This window comes from Nycticebus coucang, chromosome 21, assembly GCF_027406575.1.
Source record: "Nycticebus coucang isolate mNycCou1 chromosome 21, mNycCou1.pri, whole genome shotgun sequence".
NCBI classification, from domain to species: Eukaryota; Metazoa; Chordata; class Mammalia; order Primates; family Lorisidae; genus Nycticebus; species Nycticebus coucang.
The window spans coordinates 41,758,213-41,776,701 of NC_069800.1; the positions used below are offsets into that span (position 1 = coordinate 41,758,213).

General features: G+C 42.4%; 1 protein-coding gene across 2 annotated transcripts in view; it reads left to right on the top strand.

Moving 5' to 3' along the window:
• Nucleotides 1-2,414: 2,414 nt before the first annotated feature.
• ACSS2 (acyl-CoA synthetase short chain family member 2) overlaps nt 2,415-18,489 on the top strand; it is a 41,972-nt gene continuing 25,897 nt past the window's right edge. Inside the window, exons 1-2 of one of the 2 annotated variants that reach the window (XM_053573927.1) lie at nt 2,415-2,665; nt 9,041-9,236. In XM_053573927.1, coding sequence (XP_053429902.1) covers nt 2,488-2,665; nt 9,041-9,236 — 374 coding nt within the window. In that variant the 5' untranslated portion in view covers nt 2,415-2,487. The remainder of the gene's footprint in view (nt 2,666-9,040; nt 9,237-18,489) is intronic. The other variant, XM_053573928.1, reaches the window with a different exon arrangement.

Genomic DNA, 18,489 nt, shown 5'->3' on the forward strand with positions numbered 1-18,489 from the left:
CTTACTCAGTAAATGCCGTCATTTTTATTGTCATCCATCATCATTACCTTAATCTTATAGATCCTTATCCTGTCCAAATCCATCTATCCTCTCTCTACTCTCTGGAATTCCAAACATGTTATAACTTGCACTACTTCTCCATCTCTAAGGATGAGGGAGCTTCCCTCTCCTATGAGGCCTCTGGTCCAAACTTCTATTGTACAGTGAGTACACAGGAAGAGAGGGGGGGTGGTCAAGCCCCTGCACACACAACCTCTCTCTCCCCAACTCCAGACTGTACACTCAGAGAAAATCTACTATAGGCACAGCAGCTGCAGTACCACCTATAGACAGGAGACAGCAGTGGGTCAGGACCAGCTCTAGGGTCTGGGAGGGGACCGGGGGGAAGAGGAGGATAGGAAGGATAAGGCTGCTCAGAGCTACTTGATGGGGATTGGCGGGGGGGCGGGGGATGATCACCTACAGGTAGACTGTGTAGTCATTACATATGTCTTCCTACAGAGAGACTCTTATTGCCTCAGTGCCTTATCTTCTCCACAGAGCCTATTATGTTACAATGAAGTCTGGTCCTCCAAGTGGGGCCTGTCCCCACTAAATGAGGTCTGTGCCCTTTCAGTGCATTCTACTCCCTCAGTGTAGTTGGATGCCCCTGGGTGGGAAGTGAGTCTTCTCAGGGGGGTCCATGTCTATAGCAAAGTCTTTATCCTCTGTATCTCCTAGGTGGAAATCCATGTCCACTCTGGAGGGTAAGTGCCCTTCAATGCCATTCATATCCTATTAGCAGGGTCCAGAGCCCTTCAGCAGGATCTGAGAATCCCTGGAAACATCTATGCTCCCCTAGGAGAATTCATGTATCTTCAGTAACATGTGTGTTTTTTCAGTGCAGTTGATGTCTCCGCAATGAAGTATCTGTCCCCTCAAGGGAGTCCATGTCTAGTCCAAGAGGTCTGTACCCCTTCAGTGGACCCTGAGATCAGGATTGTGTAGGCTCTGGAACATATGCCTGGCCATGGGGGGATTTGTTTTTCAGCTCAGGGTGTGCTGTTTACGGTCAGCTGGGCAAAGGGCAGTGGAACAGCTGAGAACGCAGTGGGCTATATGGGGTCAAATGTCCAGTGTGGACTTCATGAGGCAGGGCTCTCTGCTTCAGGGCTCAGAATCACTTTTGAAGTTAGACTTTTAAGGATCTTTCCTGCCTTGACAGCCGTTCTGTGAACTCTGTGAATCGAACTCTGTGAATCGATGGCCCTTCTGGGCAGTGCGGGTGGGAGGTAGAGAGTTCTGCCTGACTTCTTTCTGGAATAGAACGGCTAGTAGGAAGCCAGAAGTAATTGAGCCCAAGTTGTGGCAGGTGGGGGATGGCGAGTCCTATGATGAAGTAAAAAGATTGGGAGGGCAAGATGAGAATGTGAATGACTTCTCCTATTCAAATAGACTTTGGTATTTTGCCAGCCTTAGCTTTAGCCTGATGAGGAAGTAAAACTGAACTTCGAGTCAGGGAATGTAGGTTTGGCTGTAACTTGGTTGTTCTTTGCTCTGTTACTTTACACATCTTCCTTCTCTTTTCTGGGTTTACCATTTGTGCAATTAGGCAATTAGGAGGTGGGTTTATTATCAAGGACCTGAAGGCACCTCCTAGCCTTCACTTAATGAGTCTTTTACTTTATATTTGGCTGGAAATTTATGAAGGCAAGGAGATCAGAGACATACCCTTAAAAGTGGGAGAAAATCTGAGCAGACATCAGAGTTAGAAGAGAGGGGGTCCCAACCATGGGGCCATGTCCTTAAGATCTTGGGAAATTTTTTCTTGAGGGTGGAATGGGGGTGTTGCTCAGAAGAGGGGCCCTGGGGGAAGGGTGTCATCTGGAACTGACCTTACTTCACTTGGCTTTCCAACTCGGTGGGGTGACAGTCAGGACTGTGCAATCAGACCACAGGGCAGCTACGCGATGGGCTGAGCCAACTCCTCTTGTTAGCCAAACCCTTACCCTCTTGAGCCCTGCCCTAACCCAAGCCCTTATCTGTCAGTCCAAGACCCCACCCCACCCTGGTCACTCCATGGCTCTGCCTCCTCTCCTGTCACATCCAGCCGGGCTACTCCCCATCACTCCATAGTCCCACCTTCTCTCCTGTCACGCCTGGCACCGCCCCTCCTCTGTCATTCATAGTCCCACCCTCTCTCCAGTCCGGTCACGCCCGGCCCTGCCTCTGCTGCTTTCACTTGTTGGTCCCACTCCTTCCGGCGGGTCAGTTCCGCCCTTACCCTTCGACTTTTCGAGTATTTCTGTCTTCGCTAACTCTAATCCCGTCCCTACCAGTCATGACCACGCCCCTCATGGAGACACGCCCACTACTCTGCCTAAGCCCCACCTCCACAAAAAGGCTCCACCCCTTAGCCTAAGGCCCCGCCTCTAGGTTGGCCTGTTTTCCACGCCCGGGCACCCGTGGCGACCGCAAAGGCGGCGACAGTACTCGGAACTTGACGCGATGGGGCTTCCCGAGGAGCTGGGCCGGAGCAGCAGCGGGAGCAGGGGCCAGGAAGAAGCTGGAGCCGGAGGGCAGGCGCAGAGTTGGTCTCCGCCGCCCGAGGTCAGCGGCTCCGCGCACGTTCCCTCGCTGCAGTGCTACCGCGAGCTGCACCGGCGCTCTGTGGAGGAGCCGAGGGGTGAGGCTGGGCCCGGGCTGGCTAGGGGGGTGTCAGTGAGGAGAGGAGCAGGGGTTTCCCAGGGAGGTTGGGGACTCCCTGAGAAGTAGAGGGGTCCATGAGGAGATAGAGGTTCTGTGAGTGCAGGATTGCAGTTCTTTAAACAGGAAAAGGAATTCCGGGAAGAGATGGGGGTTCCATGGGAACTGGGGAGTTCCTCGGAGACTTTGGGGGGGGTCCTTGAGGATACGAAGGGTTTTGCGAGATGATTCTGTGAGGAGACGCGGGGTTCCGTGACGGAAGTGAGGTTCCTGGAGGTTGGGGGAGTCAGCGAAGAGAGAGTGAAAGTTTGGTGCGAAGGGCAGTTCCCGAGGCAAGAGAGGGGTTCTGCAGGGCGAGGGGACGCCCCTCAGGGGAGGCAGGCCGCGAATAGAACTTTCTTTGCCTTTCTTTCACACCATCATGGCCATTGCCTCCTGAAACCTTTAACCTGTGAACTTTTGAGAGGCCATCATGGGGCTGGTTCCCATCTTGGGGGGTCCCCCAAATTATTAATGAGGCCCGGGTCTATTTTTTAATATATCAAAAATCCAAGTGAAAATTACCCAGTATAAGACTGAACCAGTCACTAAAATTGTCGAGTATTTTTAAAATCTTGGGCTAGGATTGGTAATAATAATTTAGAGATTTGGTAGACAGATCTATGTCTTTAAAAATGTGTATGGAGGGCGGCGTCTGTGGCTCAGTGAGTAGGGCGCCGGCCCCATATGCCGAGGGTGGCGGGTTCAAACCCAGCCCCGGCCAAACTGCAACAAAAAAATAGCCGGGCGTTGTGGCGGGCACCTGTAGTCCCAGCTACTCGGGAGGCTGAGGCAAGAGAATCGCTTAAGCCCAGGAGCTGGAGGTTGCTGTGAGCTGTGTGATGCCACGGCACTCTACCGAGGGCCATAAAGTGAGACTCTGTCTCTACAAAAAAAAAAAAAAAAAAATGTGTATGGAAAATTCCCTGCCTTTGCCCTCAGTCTGGGTAAGGAGTTGGGAGGCAGTGTGATATTTGGTAGTGGGACAAGCATGGGACACAAATCAAACCCAGAAAAATTTAGATTTACACTCTAGCTTTGCCACTCATTTACTACCACTCATTCAGGCAGATTTTTAAACATGTACGAGATTCCATTTCTTTCATGTATAAAATAGGAATAATAATACTTGCCTCATCCATTTATGTGAGGACTAAAGTGTACAACAAGGAAAGTGTGCACTAGAGAATGCCTGATACACATCAGTCAATAAATGGTGATTATTTAACAATAAGAACAACGTGGACAAAGTAGTTACTGAATAATGCAAGACGGGACTTAATCAAGTGAAAAGTGGTGGAGTTGGGATTTTAACCAAGGTAGTCTTTTTTTGTTTGTTTTTTTCCTTTTTACCTTTTTTCTCTTTCTTTCGTTCTTTTTGTTTTTAGATTGGGTCTCTCTGTCCCCTAGGTAGAGAGTGCAGTGGCATCATTATAGCATGCTACAAACTCAAATTCCTGAGCTCAAGCAATCCTCCTGCCTCACCTCCCAGAGTGCAGGAATTACAGGTTGTGAGCCACAAGGCAGTCTTGACTATAGAGCTTATATCCTAATAGTAATGCTGTTTCTCTTCCCTGACCTCGCAGTATGTTTTTCACCAAATTCTGTCAAATACACTCTCAAAATGCCTTTTTCAATTCCCAGAGATCTTTTAAATTAAGGAAATACCTTTTTCTTTTCATTCGATTCCCTTTTCTTCAATTTACCTCTCCCCCCCCCCCATTCTCAGATATCCTTTTAAATCAAGGAATTAGACTCTGAATTTATTCTCTTTCTCCTTGTCTCATTACCTTCAAATCTCTCCAGTAGACTTATCCAAACGCCATTAGACTGGGCCAGGTGCAGTGGCTCACACCTGTAATCCTAGCACACTGGGAGGTGGATTACCTGAGTTCACAGGTTCAAGACTAGCCTGAGCCAGAGCAAGATCTCCTCTCTAAAAATAGCTGGGTATTGTGGCAGAGGCCTGTAGGCCTAGCTACTTGTGAGGCTGAGGCAAGAAGAGAATCATTTATGCCCAAGAGTTTGAGGTTGCTGTGAGCTGTGATCCCATGGCATTCTACCAAGGGTGACAAAGTGAGACTCTCTCTCTCAAAAACAAAAACAAAAACAAAACAAAACAAAGAAAAAAACACCATTAGACCAATATTATGGAAATACTACTTTCATGGCACTGCAAAAACTTACAAGAGCTCCCTAACTGCAGTTTCAAACTAAAATTCTGCTTTTCTTTCAAGGTCTCTGGATAATTCAGCCCTACCCTGCCTCTTCATCTTTATCTTTCACTGCTCCCTACCATACAGGTCATTCTTTTGATATCTCGGATTTTGATTCTAGACAGGTCATTCTTTCTGATATCTCAGATAAATACCCATTTCTACTCTCTTGCCTTTGCCATTTCCTTCTGCTCCTCTGCCTAGTCAAATTCCACCAATTCCATACAGCATTCCCTGACCATCCCAATTCATGCTTATCGTTTTTTTCTTCTGAACTTCTTCAGTACTATCTATACCAACAAAATATCCAGAGCCTACACCCCCCCACACACAGATACACACACACACAAACACCTCTACCAAGAAAGGTGAGCATAAAACTCAGTTTTCATCATTCCTTGTTGATAGACATAAATCTGGTTCAGAAATACACAGAATGCCAAAAAAATGTATACACTTTTTTTTTGGGGGAGGGTGTAGAGACAGAGTCTCACTTTATTGCCCTTGGTAGAGTGCCGTGGTGTCACACAACTCACAGCAACCTCCAACTCCCAGGCTTAGGCGATTCTCTTGCCTCAGCCTTCTGAGTAGCTAGGACTACAGGCGCCCGCCACAACACCCGGCTATTTGTTGCAGTTTGGCCAGGGCTGGGTTTGAACCCTCGGTACATGGGGCCGGCACCCTATCCACTGAACCACAGGCACCGCCCCCCCAAAAATGTATACACATTTTAAGCGATGTTACCTATGTATTACATTTTTAAGTTGAATTGAATGTACCATTACTGGTCAAGTATACCTAGACATGCTATTCATATCCATTTTACCCACAATTCATACACTTTTGGGGAATGATTGATTTTACTTCCAACAAGATCTCTTAAAATGTGTATACATTTTTTGGCACCCCCCATAGTTTTATATGCGTTATATGTGCCTACTATTATCACTTTAAAATATTTTTGGTTTCCACTTCCACTGCTTCACTTGACTAGCCTTGAAAAATTATAATAATAAATAAAAATATTTTGGGGTCAGGCATAGTGGCTTGCACCTATAATCCCAGTACTGTGGGAGGCCAAGATGGGAGGATCCCTTGAGCTCAGGAATTTGAGACCATCCTGAGCAAGAGGGAGACCCCGTCCCTACTAAAAACAGAAAAATTAAAATGGGTGTGGTGGCTCATGCGTGTAATCCCAGCACTCTGAGAGGCAGAGGCGGGTGGATTGCTTAAGGTCAGGAGTTTAAGACTGGCCTGAGCAAAAGCCAGACCCCATCTCTAAAAATAGCTGGGTTTTGTGGCAGGCACCTGTAGTCCTATCTACTTGGGAAGCTGAGGGAAGATCTCTTGAGCCCAAGAGTTTGAGGTTGCTGTGAGCTACAATGTTATGGCACTCTACTGAGGGTGACTGAGTGAGACTCTGTCTCAAAAAAAAAAAAAAAAAAAGAAGAAGAAAACAAAAAATTAGCTGGGCATTGTGGCATAGTCCCAGCTACTTGGGAGGCTGAGGCAGCAGTATTGTTTGAACCCAGGAGTTTGAGATTGCTGTGAGCTAAGCTGACACCATAGCACTCTAGCCTGGGGCAAGAAGAGTAAGGCTGTCTAAAAAAAAAAAATTTTTTTTTAAGTATATGTATTCTGTTTACTAGCTTGAGAGAGAATTTCCTATATTTACTAAGCTTCAGTTTCTCATCTTTAAAATTAAGATAACTCATGTATACTTTGTAGGACCATAATACTATAAAGATTAAATGAGATTAGTCTACTCCCTGATACATGAATGGCATTTACTAAACACTAGTTCCTGTTTGCTTTCTCTTTAATGCCTCTTTAGTATTCTATTGTATTACTACCTTAATTACTAGTTTTCATCAGTTTGGTATTATTATTGGATTTCTGGATTGTTTTCAATTTCACTATTATAAATAGTATTGCTATGAACATCTCTTTAGTAATCACTTAGTAATCACTTTGTTTTCTTTTGGTATTATTTTTTTGGAATATAGTCCCCAAAGTTGAGTTACCAGATAAAAGAGTATAAAATACTTTATGGTTCTTGTCAGGCTTTGCTCTGCTATCTGATAAGATTGTGCTAATTTCTTTATGATGCCATTATTGTGTGATAGTATCTGCTTTCTCAGGACCACCCAGGTATTGGGTTCAATCATTTTTTCAAATCTTTGCTAGTTTTATAGGTATATAATGGTACCTTTGGGTTGATTTAATTTGGATTTCATTAATATATTACAAGGTTGTACACCATGTGATTTAGCTTTCAATTATGTCTGTCTTGAACATTAAAAAATATTTCATGTATTAGTCTTATCTCTCCAACTAAATTATATAAACTCTAAATCATTAACCTTGAACAAATCACATAGCTTCTATGAATGTTTTTTTTTTTTAATGAAATGAAATGAAGGGATAATAATCTTTAAGGTTCCTTCCATTGTTCTGATTCTAAGTATCTCTCCTCCAACTCTTTATTTATTTATTAATTTTTTGTATACTTATTTATTTGTTTTTGAGGGGCAGAGTTTAATTTGTCACCCTTGGTACAGTGCCACGGTGTCATAGCTCACAGCAACCTCAAACTCTTGGGCTCAAGCTATCCTCTGGCCTCAGCCTCCTAAGTAGCTGGGACTACAGGCGTCTGCCCATAACACCAAGCTAATTTTTTAGAGAAGGAGTCTTGGAGTCTTGCTTTTGCTCAAGCTGGTCTCAAATTCCTGAACTCAGTCAATCTACCTGCCTCGGCCTCCTAGAGTCCTAGGATTATAGGGGTGAGCCACCATGCCTGGCCCCCTCCTCCAACTCTTGCTCCAATACACAGAATATCCTAAATTCTCTGCATTTGAATGTTTTTATTTGGTACATTTTCTCCAAAGGAGCCAAGGAGATATTTTAAAAATGTAAATTCTGATCATGTCACTTTTGCTTAAAACCCTTCTATGGATTTCCATTGCCTTTGGGATAATTACCAAATTCCTTATCATGCACCCAAGAATTGCATGATCTTCCCAGTGTATGCATCAATCTCTACATAAATTCCTGCTATTCTTTCTCTTACTCTCAGTGTTTTAGCCTCAAGGAATTCCTCTTAACATATACTCTTGGTTCCCTCCCATCCATACTAGTCTATTTTCTGGTAAGTGAATGGAGAAAAACTCCTGATCATCTTTCAGATTTTAGCAAAAATTTCTTTCTCAGGGCTCAGCACCTGTAGCACAGTGGTTACAGCTCCAGCCACATACACCGAGCCTGGCCTGGGCCAGCTAAACAATAATCATGACAACTGATTGGCTGGGATTTGTGGCAGGCACCTGTAGTCCCAGCTGCTTGTGAGGCTGAGGCAAAAGAATCACTTGAGCCCAGGAGTTGGAGGTTGCTGTGAGCTGTGATGCCATGGCACCCTGCCAAGGGCAATATAGTGAGACTCTGTCTCAACAACAACAAATTTTCTTTCTCAGGAAGTTCAAATTTTGGCTTAGTAACCGTAACCTTGGACAAGTTATTTAATCTCTCTGAGGCTTGATTTTCAAATTCATAAAATGAGAAAAGCCTCCCTCCTAGTGTTGTGGTAAGGACTAGCTGAATTAATACAGAGAAAAATCATAAGGCAATAGGTGGCACATGATGAGTAACTCTCGGGCAAGGAGAAGTAGGAGAAGGAGATGCTCAATGAATAATTGCTGAGAGAGAATGGACAAATTAAGAGAAGAAAGAAATGGTTGTGTGAGGCTATGTTGGTAAATAATTGCTTCCTTTCACTAATTATTAAAAAAAATTACTGATTACCTGCTATGTGCTAGGCATTATGTTAGGTACTGGGTGATTTGAATAGATGGTAAAAAATGGGTAGGAAGTTCTGAATACAGAAGGAAGAATTTTAAGTCCAGATTCAGCCCATAGGAATAGAAGATGGGTTAGGAGAGTGGTAGATGATAAGGTTAAGTAAAGGAGATAAAAGAAGAACCGAGATGGTAGGTCCTAGGGCAGGGAAGTTGTAATTTAGAGTCCTGTACATGGACTCGTAAGCCATCTGAGGAGAAATATGTCTGAGAAGCTTAGTGATATCTGGGCTTTCCTTTCTGTTGCAGAGTTTTGGGGAGACATTGCCAAAGAATTTTACTGGAAGACCCCATGTCCTGGCCCATTCCTCCAGTATAACTTCGATGTGACCAAAGGCAAAATCTTCATTGAGTGGATGAAAGGAGCAACTACTAACATCTGCTACAATGTACTGGATCGAAATGTCCATGAGAAAAAACTTGGAGATAAAGTCGCTTTTTACTGGTAAAAATATCTATCTTATAGTCTGTGAAAGATGAAAACAGCACTTCTCATACGGTATTTCACAGTTCACAAAGTACTTTAAAATCTATTAACTCATTTGATGCTTATAGCAACCCAGTAGTGTAAGCAAAGTATTATTAACTTAATGTCACAGATGAGGAAAAACAAACACCTCAAGGAAGTTAAGCGTCTTTCCTCGGATTACACAAGAGAGAGCTGACATTCAAAGCCAGGTGTCTTGACTTTTTGGCTTGTGGCTGGAGAGGAAGAAGGGACATGGATAAATGGAAATGAACAGGACTGAGCAGGTTTCTTTCTTATTTTTGCTTTGAGAGGAAAATAGGTACTAGGCTTTTCACCACCACCACCACCATTTTCATTACCTTTCATTGGATTAACTCCTTTGGTGCTCACTACAACTCCAAAAGTGCTATTTGTTTTCCTCATTTTACATGTGTGAAAACTGAACTTCAGAGAAGTTAAGTGACTTATCCTAAGTCAAACAGCTAGCAAGAAGCAGGGTTGAGATTCAAACCCAGGCAATATAATTATAGAACTTGTAGTCCTAACCATGGTACATGCTACCCTTTTAATTCCTTGCCTTAGCTTTGCAAAATAGCTATTCTTAATTCCATTTTATAGGTGAATAAATGAAACAGTGAATAAGATCTTAGAGTAAGTGGCAGAGCTAGAATTTAAACTCAAAACTATCTGACTCATTGCTGTGTCACTAGGCCATGTGGCTTTCCCAGAAGGACCTTTCTAAGACCTCCCTCCCCTAGCAACTTACTTTTCTAAGAGGTATTCCTATAATGAATAGAAATAGGACTTTTAATTTCCAGTAATTAGGGTGTTGCTTCTGCTTCCAACTATGAGCACTGTAAGAACTGATTTTTTTTTTTGCAGTTTTTGGCCGGGGCTGGGTTTGAACCTGCCACCTCCAGCATATGGGGCCAGCGCCTTACCCCTTTGAGCCACAGGCACCGTCCTTTTTTTTTTTTTTGAGACAGAGTCATTCTGGGTCAAGTGCCCTGGCGTCATAGCTCACAGCAACCTCAAACTCAACTCTTGAGCTAAAGAGATCCTCTTGCCTCAGCCTCCTTAGTAGCTGTGACTACAGGCTCCCGCAACAATGTCTGTCTAGGTTATTCTATTTTTAGTAGAGATGGGGTCTCGCTCTTGTTCAAGCTGGTCTCAAACTCATGAGCTCAGCAATCCACCCACCTCAGCCTTCCAGAATGCTAGGATTACAGGCGTGAGCCACCAAGCTTAGCCCTATTTTTAAAGCTAGCCAGTAGGAGTAGGTTAGATGCTTCGTGGAAGGGTTACATGGGAACTCACTCAACTTTTGCCCAGTTTATGTAAAATATGGAGAAGAGCCCTAATCTGAGAAACAAGAAATTTAGGTTCTTATTCTAACTCGGCCACTTTGTGTTTAATCACAAACGAGGCATTTAGCTGTCTGAGAATCAGTTTCCTTTTCTATAAAATGGGGATAATAATTCTACCCTGTCCTTCTCATTAGATTGTTATAAGAATTAGATGAGGGGCGGCGCCTGTGGCTCAGTCGGTAGGGCGCCGGCCCCATGTACCGAGGGTGGTGGGTTCAAACCCGGCCCCGGCCAAACTGCAACCAAAAAATAGCCGGGCGTTGTGGCGGGCGCCTGTAGTCCCAGCTGCTCAGGAGGCTGAGGCAGGAGAATCCCTTGGGCCCAGGAGTTGGAGATTGCTGTGAGCTGTGTGAGGCCACGGCACTCTACCGAGGGCCATAAAGTGAGACTCTGTCTCTACAAAAAAAAAAAAAAAAAAGAATTAGATGAGATACTGTTGTAAAAACATTTATTTATTTATTGGAAAACACTATACAAATGTGAGTGCACTATTGTCACATTACCTTTGCTTAATTGGTGGTCACTTTGCCCCTGAAACTCACTATCTGTTGAAACTCTTTTTAGCTCCTGCTCTAGTGCTTTATGCTTGAGCTCCGCTGACAGGGCCTACCTCCTAGGTCAGCGGTTCGCAACCTGTGGGTCATGACCCACAGGAACTGTATTAAAGAGACGCTGCATTAGGAAGGTTTAGAACCACTATTTTTGGTGGTTTTTTTGGCCGGGGCTGGGTTTGAACCCGCCACCTCCGGCATATGGGACCGGCGCCCTACTCCTTGAGCCACAGGCGCCGCCCTACTGTCCTAGGTTCTTTAAGATCAGAAAACCTTTACAGATCTTCAGAGGAGATGATATGTCTGAATTTATTCCCTGGTTTGAAACTCAGGTGACTGATGAAAGATTGAGAATATATAGGGCAGAGTTTTCAGTCACTGGAGATTGCTCTGGAATCCCGAGGCCCTTTCTTTCTCGGGACACTAGTTCTCCTACCACTCTAAACTTGAACAGTCTCTGGAAAGCCTCTCTTTCTCCATTTGTAAAATGAAGATAGTAGACTAGATCATTTTTTTTTGAAGGATGCTTCAAGAACCTCTAATTACTGGAGATATTAGCAGGGGATTCTTAATCCATGAAGCGAATGAATCTGAGAAACACTACGTAAATTACCTTGTGTGGGGTCCCAATGTATATTAACAGAGTAAAGTCTCCAAGAAGTCCTTCAGTAGAGATATCTGATTAATTTTTTTTAAATGTGGAATTCTGGGTACCTGTATCTCAGTGGTTAGGGGTTGGTGGGTTCAAACCCCGCCTGGGAAATGCAGAATACAAATGTCTACATACAGTAACTAAGAAAATGCCATGAAGGCTACGTTGAACAGTTTGATGAGAATATTTCAGATTGTATATGAAACCAGCACATTGTACCCCTTGATTGCACTAATGTACACAGCTATGATTTAATAAATTAATAAATTAATAATTTAATATTTATAAAATATTTATAAATTTATAAAAATATTTATTAAATTTATTTTTAATATTTATAAATTAATAAAAAAAAAGAGAGAAAAAAAAAAACCCTCCCTGGGCCTGCTAAACAAACAAAAAAACATAACTGGGCATTTGTGGTGGGTGCCTATAGTCCCAGCTACTAGGCAGGTTGAGGCAAGAGAATCGCTTGAGCCCAAGAGTTTGAGGTTGCTGTGAGCTATGATGTCACAGTACTCTACTGAGGGTGACAAACTGTATTTTCTAAACTATATTGTTTAGATAACTCTGTCTCAATAAAAAAAGAAAAAAAATGTGGAATTCCTCAAATTAATTTTAGCCCCAAACACTTTATAGCATGCTATTAATATCATGAATAGTAGTATTCCATATAACAACAATTTGGGAAGGACTGGATTAAATAATCTCTACATTTACTTCCAGAGCGAAGTTCTGCAACTCAATAAGATATCCTCATTCCATTTTTACATTGGTCACTCCCTCAACAAAAAAATTTTTTTTTTTTTTTTGTTTGTTTTTTTGAGACAGAGCCTCAAGCTGTCACCCTGGGTAGAGAGTACTGTGGCATCACAGCTCACAGCAACCTCCAACTCCTGGGCTCAAGCGATTCTCCTGCCTCCGCCTCCCAAGTAGCTGGGACTACAATCGCCTGCCACAACGCCCGGCTATTTTTTCAGTTGCAGCCCTTGTTGTTTGGTGGGCCCGCCAACTCAGGTGTATGTGGCTGGTGCCTTAGCTGCTTGAGCCACAGGCATTGAGCCAACAAAAATTGTTAAAAAGATACTGGATGTTTAGCTCTGTGTTAGATGTTATGGATAGTAGGATAAAGGGGTAGGAGACAAGTACCATATGGGCAATTAATAGATTCTTTTACTTTTATAGTACAGCAAAAGCCAACTATAAATAAATCACATTTCTTACAAGAAAATAAAGTTCAAATATGACAGATTTGTGGTTACTTCCCTTTGTTAAACATTTTTAAATTATATGCTTATTCTGCTATTCATTTTTTTTGAAGAAATTATTAAGTTCCTGTTATGATAGATGAGAATTTAGTACCTTCTCCCTATATAATTGTAGCTGTTTTCTAGTTTAATTTAAAATACTGTTTATGGGTGGTGCCTGTAGTTTAGTGGGTAGGGTGCCGGTCCCATATACCGAGGGTGGTGGGTTCAAACCCAGCCCTGGCCAGACTGCAACAAAAAAATAGCCGGGCATTCTGGTGGGCACCTGTAGTCCCAGCTACTCAGGAGGCTGAGGCAAGAGAATTGCCTAAGCTCAGGAATTGGAGGTTGCTGTCAGCTGTGACGCCATGGCACTCTACCGAGGGCAATAAAGTGAGACTCTGTCTCTAAAATTTAAAAAAAAACTGTTTATGTAAAAATAATATATTATAGTTACATTTCCTTTTATGCACAGATTTTTGTTTTCTCTGAAGTTGATGATTGCTTACCATTTTTCTTATACTATTTAAGCCTTTATCACATGCTTAATATTTTCCAAACTCTCTATCATATAGTGTATTCTAAGTCCTCTTTTCCTCCCAAAGGACCACCAATTACAGCACAATTTCTTTCTGCTCTAATTTTTATTGATGTTTTAAAAAATGACATCTTTTCAGTGATTTTTTTTCCAGTTGATATACTTCTTATAGAGCCATAGTATGGCTTTTTTCTTGACTTAAACTGTTTTGTTTAGATAACTATAGTGGCAATGGCGAGCCACATTTGTAGCTCATTCCTTGTTTTGGGACATGCATTGTATATAAACTGAAATAATCCATAAAGGAATTAGTTCTCTTAGGAAAGTACTCCAATTAGCTAAAATAGAACCATATTAAGGAAGAATTTGGCCTTTTACTTTTGTCTTGACACATTATAAATGTTCATGGAATAATAATATTTTTTAGAACTTGAAGCAACTGTAAGAGTCTGTCCAGGTAGGCCAGCTCTCTTTATAGATCAGTAGATTAAGGGCCAAAGAATCTAAATGATTTGCCCAAGGATTGTATCATATACCTCTTAGAACTGAGACTAATCTCCAGATATTCTTACAGCCAACTATTCTTTTTTTCATATGCTACTACCTTATTATTCTAGTAGTCCAACACTTGGCTGTGATAGATGAAAAGAGAAATTAGAGGGGACAGGCACAGTGGCTAACACCTGTAATCCCAGCACTTTGGGAGGTCAAGGCAGGTGGATTGCCAGAGCTTATAGATTTGAGACCAGCCTGAGCCATAGCAAGACTTCACCTCTAAAAAAAAATAGCCAGGTGTGGGCAGTGCCTGTGGCTCAGGGGGTAGGGCACCAACCCCATATACCAAGGGTGGCGGGTTCAAACCTGGCCCCTGCCAAACTGCAACAAAAAATAGCTGGGTGTTGTGGTGGGCACCCATAGTCCCAGCTACTGGGGAGGCTGAAGCAAGAGAATAGCCTAAGCCCAGGAGTTGGAGGTTGCTATGAGCTATGACGCCACCACTCTCTACTGAGGGTGATAAAAGTGAGACAAAAAAAATAGCTGGGCGTTGTGGTGGGCACCTGTAGTCCCAGCTACCCCAGAGGCTGAGGCAAGAGAATCACTTGAGCACAGGAGTCTGAGGTAGTTGTGAGCCATGATGCCATAGCACTCTACCGAGGACAACAAAGTGAGACTCTGTCTCAAAAAAAAAAAGAGAGAGAGAGAAATTAGTTATATTAGTCAAATTAACTTAAATTGACTTTAAATTAATTTGCTTAAAAATATTAGATAAAATGTATTATCAGGTTTAAATGTCCCAGATCCTGGTCTCATGGAGTTTTTATTCTATTTAAGATCGAATAGGCCTATATAAAATAGCCTGAAAGAGGTTAAGGGCAGAACTAGTTCACACAAAGGAAAAAAGTATTACAGGAAGGCAGGATAGCATAAATATTAAGAGAAGAATGGGTTTGGGTGTCTGACTAACCTAGTCGGAGTCCTGTTTTTGTCACTAATTAGCTGTTTGATCTTGAACAAAGGTTCAAGTAACAGAGGTTACTTAACCTCTTTGAGCCTCAGTTTTCTCAGCTCTAAAATGTGGATAAAAATACCTTTTAACTCACAGAGTTGTCAATTGCCTGGTATTGAATAGGATAACAAACCCACGTGTCAAATTCTTGGCACATTGAAAGCACTCAATATTAGCCACCATTATTGTTATATTGAGACAGTGGGAACAAGTCTGTTTGAAGTAAAATGTTTATTCAGGGAACAATTTATTCATTCAATAAATACTTAATGAATGAATGTGCCAGGCACTATTCTGAACAAAACAAAATTCCTGCCCTCCTGGAGGTTATAATCCAGGAGGAGACAAACAGTAAACAAACAGATAAATACTTAACAGGTAGCAATAAATGCTGTAGAAAAGTACAGAGCAGAGTAAGGGAAAAGAGAATGACAATCATAATGGGAGCTGACTTCTGATAAATGTGACATTTGAATAGAGATCTGAAGGAAATGATGGAGTGTGCCATGTAGAAGTTGCGGTGAGGAGGGGAAATGTTCCCAAGGGAAGAGCAAGTGTGCCTGGTGAGAAGACTTGAAGACTTGACAGGAAGTTAGTATAGCTTAAGCATAATGAGCTACAGAAAGAGAGAGTAGCATTGAGGTCAGCAGGATGCTAGATCATGTCCAACCTTGAAAGGCAATGTAGACTTTGGCTTTTATTGACAACGAAATGAGGAACCACTAGATAATCTCAAGCATAGATGTGACAATGCTTTGGCTTATATTTAGGATCTATTTTTTTGTGTTGAGAATAGACTGTAGAAGGGCAAAAGTAGGAGCAGGGAGACCAGTTAGGAGGCTATTGTAGAAATCCAGGTGAGAGATATGGTGATTATTTTAGACTATAATAGTCCTTGGGAAGGGCTCAGTACCTGTAGCTCAAGCGGCTAAGGAGCCAGCCATATACACCAGAGCTGGCGGGTTCGAATCTAGCCTGGGCCTGCCAAACAACAATGACAACTACAACCAAAAAATAGCTGGGCGTTGTGGCAGGCGCTTGTGGTCCCAGCTACTTGGGAGGCTGAGGCAAGAGAATCACTTAAGCCCAGAAGTTGGAGGATGCTGTGAGCTGTGACGCCAGGACGCTCTACCCAGGGCTCTTTGACCTAAGATCAAACAACTTTCTAAGATCAAACAGCTTGAGGCTCTGTCTAAAAAAAAAAAAAAAAAGAAGTGGTCAAAATCTGGATCTATTTTGACTAAAGAGCCCATGAGATTTGCTGACTTGTATTTGGATGTAGGGAGTGAGAGAAAGGCAAATAAAGGTTGTCTTCAACACTGGATGAGGTCCAGGGATGGGAGATCTTGACTATTTCTGAAGACTTGTAAAAGGGTTTTATGGAGAGGAATGTAGTGGTCACAGCAGAGCTTAAGAAGATTGATCTGGATAGATATGGAAATAAGAGTGTGATGGGAGAGAACTGGGAGTTTGTTATTCAGAGTAGAAATGCCTGAACTGGGATGCTGCTGGTGGGAATGGGATGGACAGATAAAAATTTTAGAGTAAATTTAGAAGAAGGAAAGCAGCACAGGTAACTGGGTGTATAGACGGCAGGGAGAGGGGAGAGTCAAGGATTCTTAGTCTGTATGACACTGACCATTTCAAAGGCACATGTTCATTTAATCCAAGGGCTAAAATTGGTTCTAAAACAAGACTTTAGTTCCATTCTCTCTTGTACTATTTTCCCTGTGGTATGGGAGGTAGGAGTATTAGTGGAGATTTATGAGTATGTGTGTGTGAAGATGATCAGTGACAAATATCTACACTATATAGTCTGTGTACTACCTTGAGAACAGGCTTTGGGGAGCCTGGTGTAATAGCAAGGTGACCAGTAAGGAGGTACTTTTAATAGTTCAATCAAGATACCATAATAGAGGTAATGGTAGAGGTTATGAAGAGTAGCCAGATTTTGGACATTTTGAATACAGAACTAATAGGATTTGCTGATGAACTTGATATAGGATATAAAAGAGTGGAGTTAAGAGTATCTTTAAGTTTTTTTTGGAGACAGAGTCTCACTTTGTCATCCTTCACCCTTGGTAGAGTGCTGTGGCATCACAGCTCACAACAACCTCAAACTCCTGGGCTCAAGTGATTCTCTTGCCTCAGCCTCCCAAGTACCTGGGACTATAGGCTCCTGCCACAATGCCTGGCTATTATTAGAGATGAGGTCTTGCTGTATCTCAGGCTAGTCTTAAACCTATGAGCTCAGGCAGTCCACCTGCCTCGGCCTCCCAAGTGCTGGGATTACAGGCATGAGCCACTGCGCCCAGCCTTTATCTTGTTATCTGAGAAACCTGAAAAATGGAATTTCTTTTAGTTGAGATGAAAACACTAGGAGAAGCTCTGAGGGAAAGACCAGGAATTTGTGTTTCATACACAGATGTAAAGTTGCAGCTATGACAAGAGCTAGGGAACTATTGAATAGTTTCAAGTAGGGGTATGACATAGCAGATTTATATTTTGAAATATCACTTTCTTGATCATGCGTATATTGAAAAGAATAAAAATCCTAGCCTGAAGATCTAGAGGCAGAAGTCTCAGTTGCTTGTGACCTTTGGCAACTGATGACATCCTTCCAAGCCTCAGTTTTCTTACCTTTCAAATGGGAATAACAAATCTTATTCAGATAAACTCAAAAGACTGCTACAGGGATTATTGAGATGAAAGACAAGAAAACACACCATAAAGACTTGTTGCTATGAAGAGGCGCTAATACTCACATATATCACACATATCTGAGAGTGTTGTTAGGTAGAGGGGTTTGAAATCGGCAGGTACGGGTGATTGTCCAAAATGTCCTTTAATCCTCAATGAACACTTAGCCCAGTGGTTCTCAACCTGTGGGGACTGTATTAAAGGGCCACAGCATTAAGAAGGCCTAATTAGCCCTTTTTTCTCAAATTTTGCTTATAATACACTGCTTCTAGGAGGTATTTTGTCATTGACTATACTTGATTTATTTATTTTTACATCCCCTTGATGATATCCTCTTCTCCCTGATCACTATTTTCCAAGATTGGCTTTAGGTTATGGGTGGTTTAGATCTCTTTAATTAGATTTTAAGTTTATGAAAGTAAGGACTGGCCTCTCACTCACTTCCCTTTGTGATTTGGCAAGCAGTAGACATTGATTGCCAGATGACCATTCTGGCAAAGCTTGTCAATTTCCTTTCCTCCATGGTTTGGGATTTTAAGTAGGCAAAAAGTTCTGAGATGGTGGAGGGCCCTTTTCATAGGAACCTTTCTGACTTTTCTTTACCTATGGAATGAAGGTTAAACTGAACATTTGTAGTCCTATATATAGAAAACTCTCATCTAGGGGA